At 55.0% G+C, this 22,134-nt stretch overlaps 4 protein-coding genes across 4 annotated transcripts; 2 read left to right on the top strand and 2 right to left on the bottom strand.

The window, feature by feature from the left end:
• Positions 1 to 9,733: 9,733 nt before the first annotated feature.
• Positions 9,734 to 11,126, bottom strand: GGS23DRAFT_606627 (uncharacterized protein; the record flags this gene model as incomplete). The annotated part of the gene is made up of 2 exons (XM_051519922.1): positions 9,734 to 10,683; positions 10,781 to 11,126. 2 exons carry the CDS (start codon positions 11,124 to 11,126, stop codon positions 9,734 to 9,736), a joined length of 1,296 nt encoding a protein of 431 aa, XP_051369570.1.
• Positions 11,127 to 11,612: 486 nt separating this feature from the next.
• Positions 11,613 to 12,069, top strand: GGS23DRAFT_579276 (putative TOM core complex subunit Tom6). The gene is made up of 2 exons (XM_051517042.1): positions 11,613 to 11,863; positions 11,935 to 12,069. The coding sequence occupies exons 1-2, from the start codon at positions 11,750 to 11,752 to the stop codon at positions 11,986 to 11,988; spliced, it is 168 nt and encodes a 55-aa protein (XP_051369569.1). The 5' UTR covers positions 11,613 to 11,749; the 3' UTR covers positions 11,989 to 12,069.
• A 2,476-nt stretch (positions 12,070 to 14,545) lies between these two features.
• Positions 14,546 to 16,533, top strand: GGS23DRAFT_579268 (NAD(P)-binding protein). Its single transcript, XM_051517041.1, has 2 exons — positions 14,546 to 15,656; positions 15,961 to 16,533. Exons 1-2 carry the CDS (start codon positions 15,088 to 15,090, stop codon positions 16,157 to 16,159), a joined length of 768 nt encoding a protein of 255 aa, XP_051369568.1. The 5' UTR covers positions 14,546 to 15,087; the 3' UTR covers positions 16,160 to 16,533.
• A 1,934-nt stretch (positions 16,534 to 18,467) lies between these two features.
• On the bottom strand, positions 18,468 to 20,952 carry GGS23DRAFT_214036 (major facilitator superfamily domain-containing protein). The gene is made up of 7 exons (XM_051511906.1): positions 20,580 to 20,952; positions 20,134 to 20,481; positions 19,945 to 20,054; positions 19,609 to 19,877; positions 19,132 to 19,543; positions 18,854 to 19,065; positions 18,468 to 18,795 (listed from the first exon to the last, which is right to left on the bottom strand). Exons 1-7 carry the CDS (start codon positions 20,753 to 20,755, stop codon positions 18,685 to 18,687), a joined length of 1,638 nt encoding a protein of 545 aa, XP_051369567.1. The 5' UTR covers positions 20,756 to 20,952; the 3' UTR covers positions 18,468 to 18,684.
• Positions 20,953 to 22,134: the final 1,182 nt, after the last annotated feature.

The following is a 22,134-nucleotide window of genomic DNA, read 5'->3' as shown; positions in this document are numbered from 1 at the left end:
CCTTTGATCTGTGGTCTATACTACCTATATTCTCACTCTGTCGCCCTCCGCGTAGCGGCCTGGCTATGGGGACACAATGTGTAGGGACTTCCTACGAGTTAGTATGGTGGCTGTTGCCTTGGTATCTACCGTACATAGACCGGTAAGTTTGCACACGAATGACATAAGGCGGGTTGAGGAGAAGGACCAGGCAGTGATGAGGATATAGTGGTGGCAGGGTGTTTTCCTAGATGCATGTATCTATACCTATCTATATATGCGTAACAGTATTGCTACTTCGTCCCATGCAGCTCTCCGGCACCTTGTACGGTTTACTCACTTACTATATGCGCTTTGCTACACGCGGGTACGTAGGGGATACACATCGCGATCCGTTCTGATCCGAGTTTTGCGATGCGCTCGCGCGCCGAGAGAGTTGAGAGAGGTGATGGAGGGGGGTCGACCTCTCTCTCTATCTCCTTTTTTCGTTTTCTTGAATGGTTAGTCGTTTTCTTCTTTGTTGGCCCGGCTCTCGCTAACGAGGCTCGCGGCGGAATCCCGATTTGGCGTGCACGTATGCAGGCGTGGCAGATTGCAGCGAATATATGAGTGTATACCGATGTCCGTCCAGGGTAGGCATACTCATATATGTCCGTAAATACCTAGGTAGGTACCTAGGTACCTTAGGTAGGAGGTATATCTAGGTACGTATACGTGTGTACCTAATGCATGGATCAATATGGGGGACTTGACGCCGGTTCGCGGTGCGCCCATAGCGGTGGTGACGCGCGTCGGCGCGACGGCGCGGCGCGGGCGATTCGCGATTCGAACGGGAGGGGTGGGCGATCGATGGCGGAGGTATCATAACTAACGGCATACCTAGTCAGGTGGATTCTTTTTCTCTGGCCCACGTCGCGCGTCTGGCGATCGTCTCCTCCACTGCAGATGTATGGACGGTTGCAGAGTGCGGGAAGCGGGTGCGGAAAAGGGGGAGGGGAAAGGGGATGGGTCTCTTTCCGGACTGCGTGTTGGTTATTACCTGCGTATATACTTCCATCCCTAGGGATACCTCCTAGTGTGAATGCATGCAGATAGGTATATTTCGTAGACGGCCCTTGATTCCTTTTATCGTCGGTAGGTATGAGTAATACCGATGTTGTCTATCAGCGGCGGTAGGGGAATCCGGTAGGAGGTAGCCGTGTCGATCACATACGGACATAAACCCACCTACAATACTATGATAGAGGTTCCTTAGTTCCCTTGTCTACATGCATACATGGTAGGTATCGTATCGTCTCACCACAGTAGTCTATACCGACATGCTTTACATGCAAATGCAGAATTTCCAGACTTCTGTGAGCTACCGTCTTCTCCCCGTAAGGCTTTAGCATCAGAAGCCTCCAGTTCTCACGTCAGATGATCGGCCGCATCCTGCTGTATGCCATGTGCAACCGAAATCGGAAATGTCTTTAGTAGTATGGAGACGACGTGGCGACCGTCCTCGTAAAGAGGTTCCCCGGCGCGTGGCAAAACTAGAGGGTAGCCGAGGTTGCGGCCAGCATCCGTCCCCCCATCGCGCGGAACCGCACAAGCGGATTCTGCGCGATGCCTACGTGTGTGCTCTGGCACAGCGTAGGTTCGCGGGCCGTAGCTAATCACAGTCGCGATCACAGTCGCGGCCTGCCGGCCGGACGTCGTAGGGAGGGGAGCGATGGCAAGCGGCGGAAGTGCTCCTCGAGGGTTTCCGGCGTTGCGACGGGGCAGCTATTGGCCGAAGAGTCTGGTAGGAATATACGAGGGAGGGGGTGAGGATTTGCTGATATAGGTTAGGTAGACCTATATTATATTGGTTCTCCATAGTGAGGAGAAGGGGAGGAGGACATACCTATGCACACGCGGGATGTTGGGCACGTCCAAACTTCAGAGCGGATTGGCCAGGCTCTCGTCTACGGAGAGAAGTATACCTACCTATCTACAGGACGCGGGAGAGGTAGGTATGGCTGAAACTGGAGCCATGTGGTATGCTGCCATCCCATATGATCTAGACGTTCATCATGTTGGCATCGAAGATGCAGGTTCCGAGTTCCAAGTGGTCGTTCCAGCTCGATCCACCAATACGATGCCGTGGGCAGGACCAGGAACACGACTTAGCGATAATATAGCCTGCCTTACCAATGTAGGTCTTATCTACTACGCCGAGCGTCCACGAAACCAGCCTATCCCACACGATCACGCTCCTCCCATCCCGCCCTGCCCAGGCCTGGCTGTCGTCTCTCTTTGCTCTCTCTCTTGCCCTCAACCCCCCCCTCCCCATCCATGAGTACATCCTACACCCCCTTATCCCTTCCGCAGTCTCCCCGACCTCTCGCCTTTTTTACTGCCTAGGGATCGACGTAACGCGTCGTTCGGGCCCTTTAGCCCTGCGATGTGGAGCAGACTATGTGTTCAGCTATGTGGGTTAGATCGAGGCCTGGGTAGGGTGGATATTACCTACATATCGCAGGCAGGTGTACGCATGTATTGTCCACCCCCATGAGTAGGTATGATAGGTAACTCGTCTCCAAGCTGACCGTTCCGGCTATATTCTTTGGTTCTTAATGCCGGTCCCTCACGCATAACCTTCTTCGTATCTGAGCGATTTTCCCTCTCTCTCTTGCCTACCTATATAGGAACCACCCCAATTATTTGCAGTCCTCAAACCTTTACAGTTCCATGTCGTTCAATGCCTACGACGGGGTTAGAGGCGGCAAATACGACGCCTTTGTGCCCGTAGCTATGACCTATCCTGAGGCTGGAAACAATATGCGGCACTTGATCTGCGATATCGAATAGTGGATCAAAGGATGCCCATGCACAATCTCGCTAGCATGTGTCTATTGAATTCCAGCTTTCCAGGCGGCACAGGGCCGACCAGCCTGCCTGACCTCCCTAGTGTTTCCTGCTCATGATGGATGAACCGCAGACACGTGAAAAAAAGAAATGGGAAAATTAGCAAATGACCTTAGGTACTTAACACACCTATGTGGAAACATTTCATACATCCACTCAGGAGATATATCAACGACACCCAATTAGCCGAGTAGGTTAGGCGCCTCTAGCCTATCCACCTAACGCTGGCAGGTCGGCGCCGTCGGGCAGCTCGCTAAAACCTGTAGGAATTATATGCTGGCAAATCCCCTGCTCAGAACGCACGCACTCTCTTAAATTTTTTTTTCTCCGGCGCGCTCATGCAGGGCAGCAAACCGTCAGATACTAGGATAAGGGGGCGAGCCACGGGGACGAGGATGGAGGTAGGATCTAGACGATCCCATTGGCTGAGGATTCGACAACAAGCTGGTCCGCTCCCAACGATGCCCTCTCTCCTCTGTCTCCCCTCCTCTCGTCATCTCGTTCTCGTTCGCCCGTTGCGCGTATTTCATCCCCGAACAGCACGAGGCGGGGATCGATAGGCACGTCACGGACCGATCTACCCTAGCGGGTACTGACCCCCTTCCATGCAACGGAAAGCCTATGAAAGGTACCCCCTTCACCCACCCGATGTATCTAGGTACCTGTAGGTACCCCCTACAATAGGTGCGTAGGTAGGTACATGTTGAGGTGCTACAGGTGGGTGTGTGGACACTTCGATGTAAGGATGCTGTTGGTGGTTTTTTGGGGCGTGGTACACCATCCATCACAGATGCGGTATAGGGATGCAGGGGAGGGGGAGATACCTACCTTAGGTACCTTACCTCCTAACGTCTTCCGGTATGCGATGTACCTGACGAGGTATGTGAAGATATTGGTCTAATGTAGGTAGGTAGGTAGGTACCTAGGTATTAGCCATCAACCCAGACGCCTGTCGACCTAGCAAATGACACCGAGATCCTGATTATACACGGTGGGATGTAGGTACCTGGTAGGTAGGTACATGGATAGGTACGTAGAAGGTACCCTGGTATTACCTTCAACTCTACGGAACACAGGTACCTACCCATGTATATACCAGATACCTAGGTAGGTATATGAAAATGCCTAGAGAGATACCTACCTCCTCTTCCTAATACAGTTACATAGGTACATGTGCCCGGCCAGATCGCCATATCCAGTACCCGTACATACCTACCTCCTGCATTAGGTAGCCTAGCTCGCAACGATGCCTTTTTGGGCGAGGGTTATATATATGAGTGTCTATTGTGAGGTAGGTAGGATAGCAGGCACTTAAGGTAGGCGTATGGTGGAGGAGCAGGCCTATATGTGTGGGCGTGCATCGCTGTATATATCTCCTTGGTAGGTAGGTACCTAAGGCGTTGGAGCAACCTGAGGTAGTGGCCCATTGGACCGTTGCCGTTCCAGGTAAGCACTTTGTGAAAACAGCACCGGGAAATATACCTATAAAAAAACCGCCACGAGAGGAACCGAGCATCTGCCTTAGGTACTTGATGTACCTTAGGTATATAGGTAGGCATATACCTCCTAAGATATAGGTAAGTACTTAAGGAGGTAGGTTAGGTAGGTATTTTTAAAAAAAAAAAAAAGTATCTGACCACTCGACCCATCGTCACCTGGATGGGATTCGTCTATTATTGGCTCTGTGTCCAGGAAACGGGCAACCTCATAATAGAAATCGACGCCTCCCTGTATGCCCTCCCACTATACCTTACCTGGTGACCTCACCTATTTTCCCTGGGACGGATCCGTTAACATGCAATACATCGGGTTCCAAGTTTGGTGATGTTGTGTCTCCCGTCCCACCCCTTGTACGGTGTCTGCCCCCTCGCGAAGTACCCGTATGTGTTGGTTCAAGGAAGGCACTGCGAACGGACCACGCCCAAGGAAGAAGGCTCTGTGAGGAGAAGTACCTAACCTAGCCCTTAACCTTGGGCCCATACTACGGAAGTTAGGAAGGCACCTACATATGCATACCTAGTACCTACCTAGGTAGGTACGCCAGAAAGTTACGCGCCGTTGCTACTGCGACCTTAGGTGCCTACAGGTACCCTCGAGAGTACTACTACAGGACCGGACAGGTAGGTAGGTAGGTAGGTACTTAGCTTAGTGAGGTTAGATGGAGGTAGGAGTGAGGTCTACAGGTACCTCACAGGTAGGTAGGTAGGCTAGGATGTAGGTATAGGTATATGCACCTCTATGAGAGTAGCCTCGTAGTATGGGCTAATTTATATGGAGTTAGGTAGGTACTTCGACTTCGTACCTGCCTGCCGTCGCCCCTTCTCCGTCGTAATGTACCTAGCCCGCGGAGGAGAGAGCGACCTGATTAACGAGGGCAAGAGCGAGAGAGAGAAACCGGAGAGAGAAGGAGACAGAGAGAGCCCCTTCCGCCCGCTTGTCGGGATCCACTTGCTCTTGAGCCTATCCCCTCCATCCCTCCGGTCCTTTCCATTCCCTTGTCCCTCTCTCCCTCCTTCTCCCTCTCCTCCTCCCTCTCTCTCCTCTCCCTCCTCTCCTCTTTTATCCCATCAATTTCCTCGCTCCGATGTCTGCGATTCTAAAACCTCGGATCTCTATCGCATTGCATCGCGTCGCATCGCAGACTGTCAAGGCTACCACGGTCTCCCTCGGAGGTTGTTTGGAGAAGACGCTGCTAGGTCGAAGAAGCAGCGGGTTGCGGTTAGTTGAAGCACGAAAAAGTCGCCAAGGAATACGGAGCGGGTGGTTGTCCCTGAAGGTTGAAGAGAGAGAAAAAAGTGTGTGTGAGTCCGAGAAGAAGATTTTTTCCTTGTTTTGGCTTTCCCCCGTCCCTCTCCCCTTCTTTTTCCCTTTCCCCTTCTAGTTTTGTCTTCCAGTTCTGCCTCCCTGGTTATATCCCCTCCCTCTCCCCTCTATCGAAATCGAAATACCCCCGGCGCACGCGCAGTGGTGTGTGGTACAGCAAATCCGGTCCAGACCCGGCGACGACCGTCTCGTTTCTCCTGCTGCACCGCCGCAATCCTCGCGTTACCTACGACGATTTCTATGGCAGCAATGACTACGGCCTTATGCGATCCCGTCGCAATGCGCGCGCGTCCCCGGAACAGTCGGGCGCTGTGGCAAAGAGGCCCGACGTGACTATCCATCCAACCCCGCCGAGCCAGTTACCCGCGGCTTTCTGACTAGATTCGCTCGCGTCTCGACGACTCGGGGGAATCTCGTCTGCTCGCGCCGTCGGCTTAGGACCAAAGGAGCCCGCCCCTAGCTAAGACGCCCTTTATCCCTTCGTGGAGACCGGGCCCTCTGATTTTACCACCTGATCACGGTGACGCGCGCGACGCAATTGGCTTGCGCCGAAGCAGCCGCCTGCGATCCACCCTCGAACAGACCCCTCCCTCGCTCTCGCCACCTCTGCTTCTACGATGCCGTCTGCGATACCTCCCTCTTGTCCATATTCGCCGCTACATACGGGGATAAAACGTCTCTGCCGTCTCAGCGACCCCACGGCTGCGCGATGGCGCTAGTGGGGGGTGGCGCGCGCCAAGTTGGAGGGCAAAAAGAACACAGATATCCGAAATTTCGGTCGCATCTTTGCGCGGAAATCCCAGCACCCAGCCTATCTAGCGCTCTGTCGCCGTGCCCAAGCATTGACATGCCAACACCGACCTGCTATTCGAGAGAATCAGTGGTTTGCCTCAAATTTGTGTCGGGTCGCACAAGCCCATTGCTGTGCAGCTTGGTTGCAGATCTCGGAAACCCACTGATCAGTGCTGCCTGTCTGTCCATCCATTCCCGTCTTACCAGTCTGTGAAACCATCCCACCTCTCCTCGTGGGGTATTTTACCCGAGTCGACGACTGCACGTGGCGATACCTCGTTACCGTTTTAGGTAGCATCCAGGTCCTACCGCTCGCCACCTTCTGCCATCAGTTTCCGTGGTCGATTAACCCGCGGCTGCGCTTCGCGAATTTGCGCTTCTCCACCTACGGAGGGGGGCCAAGATAATTGGAGCCGACTCGGGGCGACGACGATCGACGGGATTCCGGTTGCTCCATCGACTACCCAAGAGGACTGCTAACCTACCACCACCACAACGCCGAAAACGGGTGTCCCGAGAATGGATTGCCAGATGAAAGCTTACAAGAAATATCGTGCTGATGATGGGACTATGCAGACTCACAGAGACTTGCCATGTCTTCCCTATCTCGTCGAGCATGCTACAAATGTGGCAACGTTGGCCACTATGCTGAGGTCTGCTCCTCCGCCGAGCGCCTTTGCTACAACTGCAAACAGCCAGGTACGTCCCCCAACCTCTCGTTTTCGCGCCCCGGCGTCATCTCTCCGGGCTGACGGTCTGCGTGCAGGACATGAATCCAATCAATGCCCTCTCCCTCGTACTACCGAAGCGAAGCAGTGCTACCACTGCCAAGGGCTCGGACACGTTCAGGCTGACTGCCCTACTCTCCGCCTGAGCGGCGCTGGTGGTAACGGACGCTGTTACAACTGCGGCCAGCCCGGCCACCTGGCTCGAGCTTGCCCTAATCCGGCCGGCGTAGGAATCGGTCGCGGCGCGCCCGCTCCCCGAGGCGGATATGGCGGTTTTCCCCGAGGCGGCTTCGCCAGCGGGCCCCGACCAGCTACCTGCTACAAGTGCGGCGGCCCGAACCATTTCGCTCGTGACTGCCAGGCCCAGGCCATGAAATGCTACGCCTGCGGAAAACTTGGTCACATCTCTCGAGACTGCACGGCCCCCAATGGCGGTCCGCTGAACACCGCCGGCAAAACCTGCTACCAGTGTGGCGAAGCCGGTCATATCTCGCGCGACTGCCCTCAGAAGGCTACCAACGGTGACGTCCCCCCCGACGTCGAGATGCCTACCGTGCCGGCTATCCCCCCGGTGGCGTAGAAGTAAAAACAAGCTGGTATTCTCGGCATGCGGCCTGATCTACGCGGCGGCGAACGTCAGTTTTCAGGGGCCACTGTCCTACGCGGTAGCCCGAGATTGCCTGGATGAATTCGATGTCATGTGAGCCGTTCCCGGCAGGACGCTTTTACTTGCCTGTGCGCGCGCCGAGTTACCCAGACGTATCCTCCCTTGGGGGAGGACTGGCAGCATTTGGATAATAACTACCTATTTCTTTGCATTGCATTTTGAGCTATTAAAGTCCTAGCATAACAAGCAGTAGTGCTTGCCTGGTTCACCACTCCTATTTTCATTGCCATCCCTTCATTACTGAGCCTTCTATCGCCTTCCGGATTTATCGGCCGCAGGCGTTCGTTGGGCCATACACTGAGCCTTGACGATTTTTTTTCCTTCAAGAACAAAAGCTCAAGTTGTATTAGGTTTTTCTCTACACTTCTCTTCCCCCCTCACTAAAACCTCCCCGGGACCCCCTATTTCATCCTGGATGCTTTATTGCTTGACTGCATCCCCTCTTTCTTTCCTTTTACCATTGCTTTCACTTTTCCCGGCATGAGTCATGGCGTACGTGATACGACACTACTAGACCTCCCCCGTCCCGTACGGCTTTGCTAGTGCCAGCAGATAATGTTCCTTAATGGGTGTGCACACTGAAACTCTGGATTGATCGGATCAAAATCATTCTTCGGATACCCCATTTTTTCATCCTCCTGTATTATCACAAAGCAAGATTGAGGAGAATGAGGGAGGAGTGCTATTCTGACGGCAGAGAGAGAGAAGAGGACAATCCGTTTGCATTGTTGGCATCAGCATGTGGCTGGGGAAGACGAAACCACGAACAAACGACACGGAACTCGAGGCTCAGAGAATACTTGACCGCAGCAGACTTGGAGACCCGGCAGCGTGTGTGCCACGGGAACTTGAAGGAAAAAAAAATGATACCCGAGCTAGTGGAGAAAAGCAAAACTGTCTTCTTTTCATGGAAAAAAAGAAGACAGCGAGGCGAGGGGGCAGAAGCGAAGTGAGTTACGTGAATGTGCGCGAGTGGGAACGTGTTGCGCGACTTATGTGGGCGAGGGAGTGGCGTAGGAAAGGAGGAAAAAACTAAAAATATAAGAGAACAGTCGCTACGATAGGATAACTCTGTTGGATCCCTTGCGTGACCTCAGCAGAGCGCGGGCGAGAGACGTGCGGGTGATACATGCCCGAATGTGCCGCCAATGACTCGCAATCGAATCTCGACGACATGCGTGTAACTGGCAACCGAGGGGAGGGCGGAGATTACCAAGATAATAGGGTTATGGTCACTTGGTCCGGGGAAATCGACCGCCAAAATTGAGCGGTCTCTTTTCGCCTTTCTCGGCGCGGCTAACCGGCCAGCCGGCCAGTCGGCAGCGACCTGGGTGCTATGTCTCGTATGAGCCAGTTTTATTTAGCTATTGAGCTCGGGTCCAGTTCACCGCGGGTTACTTGACCGCCATGAACGTTTATGCTTCGATACAATAGGTAGGTGCCTACATTCGCTAGGTACCTAGGTAGGTAGGAAGCGTAGCAGCCAGCACGGGGGTTGGTTGGTTGAGTATCTGCTGACTTGTATGTGTGTGTATTGTGTATGATATATCGTATATCTGGGGAGCGCCTCGGCGCTCTAACCCGTGCCGCCTATCCGGCTGCGTCTGCTCGCGTCCCGCGTAGTAGTAGCGGGTGGCCACCTGCAATCGCGCGCCCGGCCCCCTCTCCCCCCCCCTCCGTCCCTGAATCTAGAACGATCGGTGTGAGAGAGCGTTGGGAAGCTGGACGGACGGCACCAGACCAACCCGCGGGGTCGCCGCCCGCGGGGTGTAATACACCTACACCTAATGTACACAGATGCATAACATAATAATATCTACGCGCGAGGGAGAGGGATCCGTCGCGGTCGCGACGGCTAGTCGCCGAGAAGCGTGCCCCCCAGCGACCTGTCGAGCTGCACCAGGGTCCGCTCGTAGATCCTGCCGACGTTCATCTGCAACTCCTCGTCCTCGTCGTCGACGTCGACGTCCTCGCCGTAGTCGGCGTCGTCGGCGCGTGGCGGCGCTAGGGGCGCTGCGCCGCTGCTGCCGCCGGGAGCCGCTTCGCCGTCTTCGTCGTCGTCGTCGTCGACCATCCAGTGGAACTGCTCGCCCGGGCGACTCGGACCGCCCGCGGTCAGGGTCGGACTCCGCTCGGCCGGTGTCGCGTCGCTGAATGCCAGCGCGGATCCGTTCGCGCCACCATCGACTTTTACTCGTTTTCTATCGTCGGCACCGTGTTCTTCGCTCTCCCCCAAGTCCGCGTCGTCGCGTTTGCGCTTCGTGGTGGGTCGCGAAGCGCCCTCGCCGTTCAAACCCTTGACATCTTCGAATCTCACGTCGTCTTCTAGTTCTATCCGGTCGCCGTCTTCGTCGTCGTCGTCGTCGTCGTCTTTTTCTTGTTGTTCTCCATCGCCATTGGCGGCGACTTCGTTACTGTCATGTGGAACGGGGGACTGTGTTGATTTCGCAGGTATTGACGGGCCGACGTTCTGCCCCACAGGCGGCGCGGCTTCGTCGACGTCATCGTCTGCGAACAACTCGACGTCGGGCTCGTCGCTCATGTGGGTGGCGACTAGTATGCGCGTCTCGTCGGCGATGCTCTTGCAGCGGACCATGTCGGTTTTGCTGAAGCCGGGGTCGCGGCGCTGCTGGAAGCCCGGGAGCGGCTCCCCCGACTTGACGTCGCGTCCTACGAGCAGGCTCGCGAAGCAGTGGTCCAGCTTCTTGAGCAGCGCGAACGTGGGGCGCGGCGACGGCGCGAAAGACGGCAGGTAGGTGTTGAAAGCGAGCGCGACATTAAGGAGGTACGGGATCTGCAGGCTGGCTACGCGACGAATCAGTTCTCTCATCCATTGAGGGGCGCGCCGCGCAACGCGAAAAAAGACCTGTGAGAAAAGAACGGAAAAGAAGAAAAAACGTACGGGTACCCGAAAACCAAAGGACGTTGACGACTTCCTCGAGATCCTCGCACACCTCATCCATGCTATCGTAGCCCTTGACTTCGTCGGCGGGGTCAGGGATGCCGTGTTTCTTGACGTAACGGCGGGAGATGTGCATGAGCCGATCCGAGACGTAATTCCTCGCGTAGTCCTCCTTCCGCGACCCGCGCATCAACGGTTTCGACCGCGGGTGCGGCAAAGTGGCTGCCGCTCGGCTCGAGGCGGTGCTCGGGGCGGGCGAGGGGAGGGAGTGGCCGGCGGCGACGGGTGGGAATGCGCCGGCGATAGGCGGCGAGCTGGCGTACGTGGAAGCCGGCGTCTCAGCCATTTTCGCGTATGGAGCTATGCAGATAAAGCCGTTGCAGGTTTCTTCTAGGTGCGCGCATGGAGGAGGTAGGGAGCCGATTGATGCTGATGTTCCCTTGCCAATGGCGGGCGTGACTGGGAGAGGAAGAGAGAGAGAGAGAGAGAGAGAGAGAGAGAGGGAGAAGATGGAGAAAGGAAGGGTAGGGAAGGGAAAGGGAACATCAGCTAAACCTCAGTTCCACCGTTGTTGCGAGATGAGGGAGAAGGTAGAGGTAGGTATACGTAATGTACAGAACGTACTACACCCTCCGGTGACAGCGCGGGGTACCCAAGTAGATACTTGCCAGTACATGTACGCGAGGAGGCGATTCCGACGGGAAACGCGACGGCCTCTCGGCCTTGTGACGCCATTGCCCGGCTAGGTTTCCGTGGCGGTGGACGAGGCGCATAAGCCACATCTCCTGCTGCACGCTTTGCAGTGTGTGGCTGAGAAAAAAAACACCCCTCCAATTCTAGTAACCTGTTCGTCAGTCTCTTTCCTTGCTCCCACCCTCTCCCAGTCTCTCTCTGTCACGCGCTCCTCACGAGAAACCGGCGAGACGTATACGACACCGACACGAACACCGCGCAGGCACTACGTCCACCATGCCTCCGAAGAGAGTCGGCCATCGCGCCTCGAAGGGCTACTTCGCCTCCGTCTACGAGGGCATCACGTCCCCAGACAATGCGCCCCTCGTGCGCAGTTTGGCCGTCTTCGGCGTAAGACATCCCGCATTTCCACACTCGCTCCCTCGGTTCTCAACATCCAAGGCTAATGGCGCTATACACAGGCGGCCGTGGTTTTCCTCGCCAGTCCTCTGAGCGAATATCTTCTTCCACCGTGAGATCCCGAAGCAAGATACCCAGACGAATCTCCGTTCGAGAGCTAACTTGCGATTCGAGAGCCTGAACACACACCCACGCCCACACACACACATATTTACCACAATTACCGCAGATTGGGGCGCCGAGGTGCGGGCTCGAGAGGCTGTACGATACGAACCGAGAATTCCTGGTGTACCATAAATCTAGACATACCGCGGTGGCTCGGCCGGGATACCTACGTGAAGGTTGCGTCGGGTTCGGCTCGCCCATCCAATTAGACCCATTATGAAGCCTCATCGGAGAGAGAGAGAAGCATTTACCCCCCCCTTCTCCTCGGATCAAAATAATATGACAAATTCCTCCTCCAATTGCGACTAAGAACTATATTGTCGAGTGAGGGTACTAGGTTTCTCGGCGCCAGTCTGGAGATGGTTGGATATGGATGATATTGAGATTCGGGAAAGAAAAAAAAAAAGCCTACCTCTAGGTACACCTTTCCATTCGCCCACTATGGGCCGGGCGTTGAGGTGTTGAATTCTTCAACGTAGGTGCATGTTCAGACAGAGGACTTGCGGTTGTAGGTAGCATCGATGACTACAGTATCATGCGGATCCCCCTAAGTCTTCCCGTATCGTTACGGCCAGTATTCCAGCAGACAGCTTGCTGGCTCCTCTCCAACGCGGAATGGCACCATTATATCAGCACCGATATGCCGGTTTACATCAGACGTAGACGTTTTCCGAGCCGGACGTAGCTTGTGGGACGTTCGCGGAGAGATAAGATTTGCAACGTGACTACGCATTGCGAGTAGACGGTGTTACCGGGGGCTGACTTAAGCTTAATCGTCCATAATCGCGGGAAAAAACGCCGTGGCGCATTGTGATATTTCCGACCTGGTGCGGCGGGCACTACCGGGCCAGCTCGGCCAGCACGGAGCAAGTAGAGCAGCCCGGCATGGCGGCGACGCACTGTAACGCATGCCGTGGGAGGTAAGCGATGCTCTCTAATTGCGAGACAGTATATATCTAAGCTGAGAAAATGAGAGAAGCCGGATCCGCAACGGACCGGCCTGCCTCACTTATGCGACCCCGACGTATGAAGTGGCGCCTCGCCACCAAAGGACGTACGGCGAAGGGCAGTACAGCGCCTCCAATAGAACGGTTACACTTGCAGCTCGCCTGGACAGCTTACTACGTACATCGCTGGCCAGATTCATCCTAGGCCGTAGAAAACATGCCCGTCAGACTGCTCGAGGAGAGCGGTAAACCTGTCGATAGCGTCTCGGGACACCGGAAGACGCTGGGTGGCAGACGAGGTTGGATCTCCGCGGTACTGGATTATTGAAAACGTCTCACCGATTTGATCGTGTCCTTTTCGCTCTTGATCTCGACGTCTTCGTTCGCTAATACCTGGTACGTGTCTAGGCCTGACCTTGAAGCTTCCACCTCCCCTCAAGTAAGCTTCCAGCCCTGCGGGTGTTATGCCGTCGGGAGGGGGGCTGAACCGGGGAGGGTCGTCCAGCATGAGACTGCGGCGGCTCATGTAGGTAATATATAGGTGGTAATCTGTTGGCTGAGCGGTGGGGAAACTCCGACAAGGGATCCGGGCAACTGGGATTGGCCTGAGATTGGCTACAACAACACATGATCGGATGAGTAGGTTGCCCAGCTGCTATCATGTCAGCCCCCGGACCGCGGAAGCGGAAACGGGACCTGCTCGAGACCCAACCCGGGTTACCTCGGCCACACCTACAGTAGCTACCGTTTGGCGGGGGTAGTACATCATGTGGTATATTGGGACGATGGAAGGAAGCGGAGACTCTCGTCGGATGCTACGCTACCTATCCAGCGATGCGACGTACCAGACGTATACCCCTAAATCGTCTAGGACTGCGCTCGCGTGGGAGCTAACAAAACATAGGCACTGTCTTCTGGGCGTTGGCTCGGAATCGACAGACCGATATACACCTACTATGAGCTAGCGTTGCCATCCAAGACCTGATTTCAACGAAACGGGAACATGGACAAGCTCGAAATAGGCACGGCGCCCCCTCTCGCTGTCTGATCGATAGAGACGAAGTCTGGCCCTCGCCAGCCCAGGAAGGGAATCGCCTACGCCACTCCGAGGCATATACCTAAGTCTCGGGGAGGGGGTCTCGTCTCGCCCACGCCACTCCGAGGCATATACCTAAGCTCCGGGGAGGGGGGGGGTCTCGTCTCGCCCACATACACATGTGGCATGTCTGCATCGTCCTATACAACCCAGCATACACACTGCGCTCAACGGTGGCTTGCTGATCGTTGCCCATTGATAGCATGAAGCTTGAGTGACGCCCAGCATGCCCCGTCGCATTCGTGGTTCGTCCAACCAATAACCCAAGTCTCGGCACCGGGTCCCTCTTCTCCCCGCTAATACTTACGCACTGGCGTGCTTTGGTTAAGATAGAAAGAACCTCGGCTACGCCCGGTCCTAGACGAATACTACTAACCCACACGAGATGTCGTAGCGGCCTCCTCGTCTCCGACGTGCATGCTCTTGCGGAGCAGGACGCGAAGGAAAGGGAGGAGGGGAGGGGGGGGGGGTTCGTCACCGGAGCGTCACGAGTTCAGCTATGAACAGGGTTGGCTCTCCTCCAAGTATTAGGCTACGGACGGCGCCGAAAGGCCTCTGGGGGGCAAAAACCTAGTCGTGTTTATATAGCTATCCTTCGGATGGGATTAAATCACTGCCCCCCCTTTCCCTCTTTTTACTCGAGCCCGCTACCCTACGATATAGGTACCTACATATATACCTACCTGCTCGTATACCTACTTTTTTTTTGTCACGTAGAGCGCCACCTATACATGGCTCCCTACTCCTTCTCTGGTTGCTCGCTGACCTAACCTAGCTCCCAGCTCGCTTATATAACATAGCTCGCAGCTCCCTATCGTCTATATATAGGCAGCTCGCATCTCCTTTGTTCATTTCCTTTCTTCTTAGATAGTCAATTCACCTTCTTCTTCCCACATTCCGTTGTTCCCAAGAAGCAACTTCAGTGCCCACGTAGGTCTCCCGATCTACGTAACATTTTTTTTTAAATTCTCCTCGTATAAGCTCCTGTCCCGACCTCAGACACGCCAATGGCGAGCGCGAAGGCCTTCGTAGGCAAGGTGATCCTGGTGACGGGGGCGGCGCAGGGGATCGGCGAGGCGGTGGTGCGGTACACGGCGGCGCGCGGGGCGGCGGTGTCGTTCTCGGACGTGGCGGCCGACACGCTCGAGGCGACGCGGCAGAGCGTCGCGGCCGCCTTCCCCGCGGCCCGGCTGCTCGCCCGCGTCGTCGACACGCGCAGCTCCGAGAGCGTCGAGCGGTGGGTCGCCGAGTCGAAGCAGACCTTCGGCCGCATCGACGGCTGCGTCAACAGCGCCGGCATCCTCGGCCCCCAGGGCACCGTCGACGGCGAGCTCACCGAGGAGGCGTGGGGCCGCGTCATCGGTGTCAACCTGACCGGCGCTTTCCTCTGCCTCAAGCACGAGGTCCGCGCCATCGAGGACGGCGGCAGCATCGTCAACCTCTCCAGCGGCGCCGGCCTGCGCGGCATCCCCGGCCTCGCCGCCTACTCCGCCTCCAAGCACGGCCTCATCGGCCTCACCAAGTCCGTCGCCAGCGAGGTCGCCCCCCGCCGCATCCGCGTCAATGCCGTCTGCCCGTGAGTACCCCTCAGCTCTTGTGGTTGCTTCCGTTGTTATATTAGCTGTCTCGCCTATCCTGATATTTCTGTTGGCTTTTGTTCCGCGCCGTTTGGTCTTCAGAGGGAAAAGGGGGGGGGGGGGACGGGTCTTGACTTCTCCCGTCCTTCTTTCTCAATCTTCCCTCTCTCCTCCTCGCCCTTCCTACTTTTATCCACCGCTAGCTAACCAGGCCCGGCCCCTCTCCTCGCTAACCCCCCTCGCCCTCCCCCCCCCAGGGCCGAGCATGGGGGCTAGCGAGGAGAGGGGCCGGGGCACGCGCAGGTCCCTCGTGGAGACGCCCATGGGGGCGCAGGTCACCGCGCAGTCCGGCGGCACTCTGACGCCCGAGAATCTGCCGCAGCTGTTCCGCTGGGCCGTGAGCGCGACCGAGGTGGCCGCCCTCGTCGCCTACCTCCTCGCCGACGAGAGCAAGTTCCTGACCAGCACCTCGTACCCGATCGACGGCGGCTTCGCGGCGTAGCCCGCCCGCGGACTAAGAGTGAGGGAGGTGGAGGGAGAGATTCCGGGATAGACTGTGTGGCGTGGTGTTTGGATAGGTCTGGTCGGTTCGTTATGCCGGTGGTGGTGTGAGAGCAGAGAGCCGACTCAGGAGAGGGAGAATGACACAGCAGCGCTGGGGCGAGCTCTCTGGTATTAACTGTTTGTCGCGTTCTATTAGGGATATCGGGAACCATTAAATGTGCCAATGTCTATCATCTCATCGAGGAACAGTCTCCCGTAAGCATTTAAAGCAGCATATGCGTCGTGTTGTTGTAACACACTGTGGTATGGCGGGTTTTACCGGTCTGGAATTATACGCCGTAAGCTAGGGCACCCCTTCACGAGCCCCTTCACGGACTACCGCGTTAGGACCTACGAACGCGCCTTTTAACGCGACGCCCTTACTTAAATAACCTATAATTTCTCGGTTAGTTTTAACCTTTAATAATTCCTTTTACTATTAATCTCTTTTTAATTTCTTACTAATTAAAATAATATCTTTAAATGAAAAGTAAATCCATACGTAAACCGCTCTTTGGGAGGTTATATACGATATTAATATCCGAAAAGCTACCCGTTTATATAATATCCCTCGTTCCTACCTATCGCGCCGTCTCGCTAACAAACTAATAAAACAAGAGTTAAATAAAAATCGGCCGTTATCGTCGAGATTCGTAATTATAAAGGATAAAGGTATTTCTAGATCTCGGCCGAAACGGTCGGAGGTATCGGAAGCTATCGAAAGGCCGAAAATACCTAATTTCTTAACGTTATTAACTCTAAAGTACGTTAATATACCTTTAAACGATTAGGTATTACGAAATATTACTTAACGGTTTATCCTTATTAGTTCTAGGGTTAAGGCCGTATTTTAACGGTTATTTATTCGGAAAACTAACGATACCTTCGACCGGTAGGCTAATAAAATCGCGACTCTCGAATCCTAGCTTTAATATAAAATCGCTAAAAACGATAGAGCTATTACTAAGACGCGTAATGTAGTGGTGCGGTGGATCTAGGCCACGTAGCCTTTTCGATGTGTATTTATATGGGTCGCGCACTCATATTTTCATCAGTTAGACTTAGACCTATAGACATCACGACCTACAGCCATTCACTCGTTTCTTGCCATGCCTTTCTAGCCATCCTCGTTGCCCTTTTCTAGTTCCCTTTCCCAGCTGCCGTTTTCAGCTGGCCGATCAACCGATTACAGCTGTTTACAGCTGTGATCTTGGGTTGATCGGCACTGGGCCAGTTGTTGGCAGTTGGGCAGTCCTTGTTTCGTGCCTCCGTCAGCGTGCCCACGCTGCTCCTGTTCAGTAAGAAGGTATATATAACGTTAAGGGAATACTTCGTCCGTACAACGGATATACGGCGGGTAAAAAGGTCGTTAAGAAGTAGGGTAGTATATAAGGACGAGGTAAGCGACGAGAAGGTACCTAAAGAGGTTAAAACGGCGCTAGAAATGCCTAAAAACGAGGTATCGTAAACGGAGGACTATATCGAGGTTATAACGCCGGAATTAAAGGGTTTTAATTAATTTTAGTAATATAGGTAGCTTTAATTATTAACGTAGTAGTTATTAGGTAATGCTTAATTTAGGTAGCCCGTAGAGGGGTAGCTCGTGAAGCGGTAACCTAACTTATAGGTGCACCAAGCCAAATACCCCATCTGCGTCCGTTATTATCCCTCTTCTTCTTGTCCCACTCTGCGGCCCCCCACTGCAGCTCAACCTTTCATCTTCTAGCTCTGCTCTTCGACAACGACAGTCGCATGGAAGCTACCCTCACGTCCGCCACGAAGAACTAAACCCTCGCCGTTCGACTTCCGGCGAAGTGGGCGCATGGTACCCCCCCCCCCGGGTGGCGGCGGGAGTTCGATGCACGAGTGCTAGGTGGGTTGGCTGACGGGAGAGTATTAATAAGGGGTAGATGATAGCGCGAGTAGACGAGGCGGCACCGTGGGTAGTCTTCGTAATGTGGTTGCTTTGGATCGGAATCGGACGGCGTAGAAAGACACTGAGAAGACGGCTCGCAGAAAGCGAACAGATTCGGTGTGGGAGATTTAGGCATTGATTCGTTTAGGCAACAGAACGATCGAGGGATCCTGCGGAAGCGTAGGGAGGATGGCTTCGTAAATCTGCTCGCATAATGGTTGTGCTGGGAATGGCTGCCCCTTTTCCCGGTCAGCTTCTTGGCACTGGTTGCCTACGGATAGTTGCGATGCTACCACCTTTTCAAAGGCCATGATGAAAAAGAGAGATAAAATATCCAACTACAAATTGTTGCCTATATTTATTATGACTGCCGCCATTCTGTCTGAAATGCGGTCTTGTAAGGTATGTATCATTCTAAGGAGTATAATATACTGGCCCCCTTTTTCCCCGACCCCCCCCCCTTTTTGAACTCCAGAATTCGAAAATGTACTTTGTGGTGGTATGTTCATCTTACCAGTTCCTTCGATGCCTATTGTATACAATTTATTTTTAGCGCGCAGTCTGGGGATCTAGGCTTCAACCTCTGTCTCGGTCTCCGAATCCTCCTCGTCGATTCTCTTGCTGTTGGCTGGGGGCAGTTGCGCCATAAACAAGACGACAAACCCAATCACGGCGAAGCCCTAAGCCGACGTTAGAAGGGCCACATAAACTCTTAGAGACTGGTGGCCGACGACGTACCGCGTTGCAGAAAAATGTTAAGCTTGGCTTGCCCGCTTCGGAGAAAGCAGCGAAGATGAGACCAAAGAGCCCCTGGGTCAGCAGCGTAGCCGTGCTTTCGACTAGCGTGATGGCGCCGATCGCGTCCGGCCGCAGGTGTGGCGGACATAATTCTGTCATGACTCCCTTCGCGGCCGGTGCCGATCCGGAAGCAAATGGTAGAAGGAATCCCGCTGCTGGTTGTCAGTGTCGTCTGGTCTAGGTCGGAGGCCGTATGCCCGAGAAGCCACGTCACTCACCAAGATATACTTGCCAGCCGTCTGTAGAAAATCCGGCGAAAAAAGTCACCATGGAGTCTATCACAAGGCTCCATTTGACGAAAAAGAGGTCGAAGCCTGTTCCCGAGTCCTCTTCATCTGGATCGGGAGCCTGTACCGGTTCTTGCGGAACCTCTCCTACCTCGTCGGCTTCAAATTCGTCCGGGTTGATGGGCACATGGCTCTCTGGCTGATGACCTTTCGCATCCACCGGTTGCTGTGTGCCGTTGAACCAAACTCTACCGGTAGAGATGATCTTTGGGAACATGAAGAGGAGGAAGACACCACGGATAGCCGAATTCCCGAACATGAGGTATCCGTTCTCGGTAGTCCCGAAATCGAACTCGGATGTGGCGTACATCTGCAAAAGTATCGGGGCATACCCGGAAGCGAACTAGGGTGGCGTGCATGTGAGGAGTTTGCTCGTATAGGGGGCGGCGCCTCGGAGTAGGGACTTACTACGCCAAGGAAGATCCCGAGAGCGAGGAATATTAAGCTGTAGTTCTTGACGACTCTGCCAGACTCTAGGAGGTACTTGTGGGGTACGATCACTTTGATGGGCGCAAAGAAAGCACTGATACCCTGGCTGCGAGGCCTCTGGGCGAGGGTTCCGCTGCCGGTAATTGTCGGCATGAAAAGTGCTCCATACAGCGTAGATATGACGTAGAGGAAGAAGGCTACCTCGAAGGGGCGCCTGATATTATAGACGTCGCCGAGGACACCTCCCACTGCAATAGTATTGTTAATTCGACTAAATCAACCGCCGAGATCGTCATCAGCAGCAGTCGCACTTACGGAGGTATCCAAAAGCCGTCCCTAGCATAATTGACCCCTGGAGGCGTCCAAAAACGGCGGTACGATCCCTCGGCGCGACCAATTCGCTGACGGCGGTATTAAGAACCAGTCTAAATTGCACGGCATGGTCAGCGTCGTCGGGCAGCAAGCAAGGGGGGGAGGGAGGGGGGTGGCGTTACGGAAACTTACTGGTAACCGCGGGGGCCTCCGATAATGCCGATAGCTTGGCAGGCCTGGAAGATGAGTTCGCCGGTCCGGCCGCCGACGGCGACGCCGAGAATCTGGGTCGAGACTCTCACGCCTAACAGGGCGGTTTGGGAGACGAAAGCCCAGCGTGGGCCCCAGAGCTTGATGAAGTAGCCGCAGATGAACAAGTTGAAGACGCCGCTGAAGGAGGTGGACATGCCTAAGATGGAGACCTGGGTGGCGGTGCCGGCGTTGATCTCTCGGCGGTGGCAGCGGTCGCCGGGGCCGTCGAAGGGCGGGTGGTGCGTGTAGAACACATCGCATTCCATGAGGCGGAAGACGTAGATGATGCTGGACAAGCGACGGTGAGCATCGAGCGGGGGACGTAGTAATGCCCGGGAGGTGATCCGGTAGGAGGGGGAGAAGGAGCGGGGAAAAAGGACACTAACGGGACCTGGGTGATGCCGAGGGTGAAGGCCATCATGAAGCCGGCAAGCAGGATGCGATTAGCAGGCCCGAAGACGGCGCGGGCGGTGGCACGGTTGGTAGTCTGCGGAGGAGATCCATCTCGAAGCAACGGCGTGGACTCATCTGTGGCAACCGAGGTCGTTTTTCTCCGGGTCATGCTGGGCACAGTCGTTCCAGGGAGACCATAGAATGTGCCGAAGGTCGGGGTGAGGAGAGGTTGAGGAGTCGAGAGGTTGGGAAATTAGGTAGGTAGAAAGCGGGAGGGCGAAGGAGGGAGGAAACGACGGGTTTAGACGGGGGCGATGTGGCGGATATGCGAATAGGTATGTGATGGTGTATGCATGTATCACGGCGCATTGCTGAAGGGGGGCCCGGTCCGGCGGCCTCCCTTTTCTAGCGGTCAGGCAGGAAATTCGGCCAGCTCCCGGCCAGGCGCCGAAACTGCTCCGGTGTGACGAGGGTACTGCATCGGCACCTCTCCGATATCTGCCAACCGAAGCGGGGGATTCGATCCCCCTCTGTGTTCTCGATTCTCACCCAGGTGCCTGCGGATGTTGCTGGTATGCCTAGGTATTACTTAGTAGGTATTACCTAGGAGGGAGTGCTTTGTGCGCAGGTGCTTACTTAAGCTGGCTGCTATTCCCGCCGGCCTCGGTAATGGGATGTGTCCAACGGGAGACCCGGTTAGGTAGCCAGGTATGTATGTATCCCGATGGTTACGTAGAGAGAATTGGGTCGATTACGGAGTCGATTACACAATCGGGCATCGTCATCTCGCAGCGGGTGTTGCGCCTTTGTGCGCTCCGCTATGTCCGATGCCTGAGTTGTCGCAGGTAGCTACCTGACGCATCCCAGTTTACCATCGGCACAACCAACATTACATACAACATACTTCCGTCTCACGTGTCTACGCGATGCCTATATGCTCTGTAGGTACAGGCGGAATGGTTAGAAGCGGTGGGTGGTAATGGGCAGGGACTGTTCCTAAACACCTCTGCCGCCGCGGTGGATAGATAGTAGATACACATCACTTACCCAGACGTATACTGGTACCTAGCATATACCTACCCACATATAGGTAGGTAATAACTTGGCTTGCGCGATGGCGTGCAGGACCGGCCTCGTCATACTAGCCAAGATGGCACTATCGCGGGTAAGCGAATGGCTAGGCGCCGTAAGCATCGGCAGTGGATACAGGTCACGTACCTGGCTGTGGATGGCTCCGCAAGCAGAATCCGCCCACGGCCGCGGGAGCGGAATGCCTGCATTCGTAGCAATTCGCACATGGCGAGTGAGTGGTGAGGACGTCTCCAAACTGCGAACTCGGTCCGACGCCATGCAAGCTTCGGCAGACAACTATACCGGTGGGGTAGCGCTCGTCAGGAGAGGGAGCAGAGAGAGAGCGAAGGGGAGCCAGACGCAGAGAGGAGAGTGGGGGTCCGAGAGCCGCTGCGATCTTACAGCAAATGGCAGGGCGCGGATAAGTAACCAGGGACGCGCGCGAATGCCCGGGAATTGCTTACCCGGCGATTAATG

This window comes from Durotheca rogersii, assembly GCF_024521655.1.
Source record: "Durotheca rogersii strain YMJ 92031201 chromosome Unknown GGS23scaffold_21, whole genome shotgun sequence".
Lineage (NCBI taxonomy): Eukaryota > Fungi > Ascomycota > Sordariomycetes > Xylariales > Xylariaceae > Durotheca > Durotheca rogersii.
This window is presented reverse-complemented; position numbering and strand designations above follow the sequence as displayed.

Bases quoted from the DNA above. Each gene is read 5' to 3' on its own strand.
- GGS23DRAFT_579276 (XM_051517042.1), top strand. From the start codon at position 11,750: ATGCCTCCGAAGAGAGTCGGCCATCGCGCCTCGAAGGGCTACTTCGCC. The intron at 11,864-11,934 runs GTAAGACATCCC...CGCTATACACAG, and splicing joins GCAGTTTGGCCGTCTTCGGC to GCGGCCGTGGTTTTCCTCGC.
- GGS23DRAFT_579268 (XM_051517041.1), top strand. From the start codon at position 15,088: ATGGCGAGCGCGAAGGCCTTCGTAGGCAAGGTGATCCTGGTGACGGGG. The intron at 15,657-15,960 runs GTGAGTACCCCT...GGGCACGCGCAG, and splicing joins CGCGTCAATGCCGTCTGCCC to GTCCCTCGTGGAGACGCCCA.
- GGS23DRAFT_214036 (XM_051511906.1), bottom strand. From the start codon at position 20,755: ATGACCCGGAGAAAAACGACCTCGGTTGCCACAGATGAGTCCACGCCG. The intron at 19,878-19,944 runs GTAAGTGCGACT...ATACTATTGCAG, and splicing joins GACGGCTTTTGGATACCTCC to TGGGAGGTGTCCTCGGCGAC. The intron at 18,796-18,853 runs GTACGTCGTCGG...ACGTCGGCTTAG, and splicing joins TAACATTTTTCTGCAACGCG to GGCTTCGCCGTGATTGGGTT.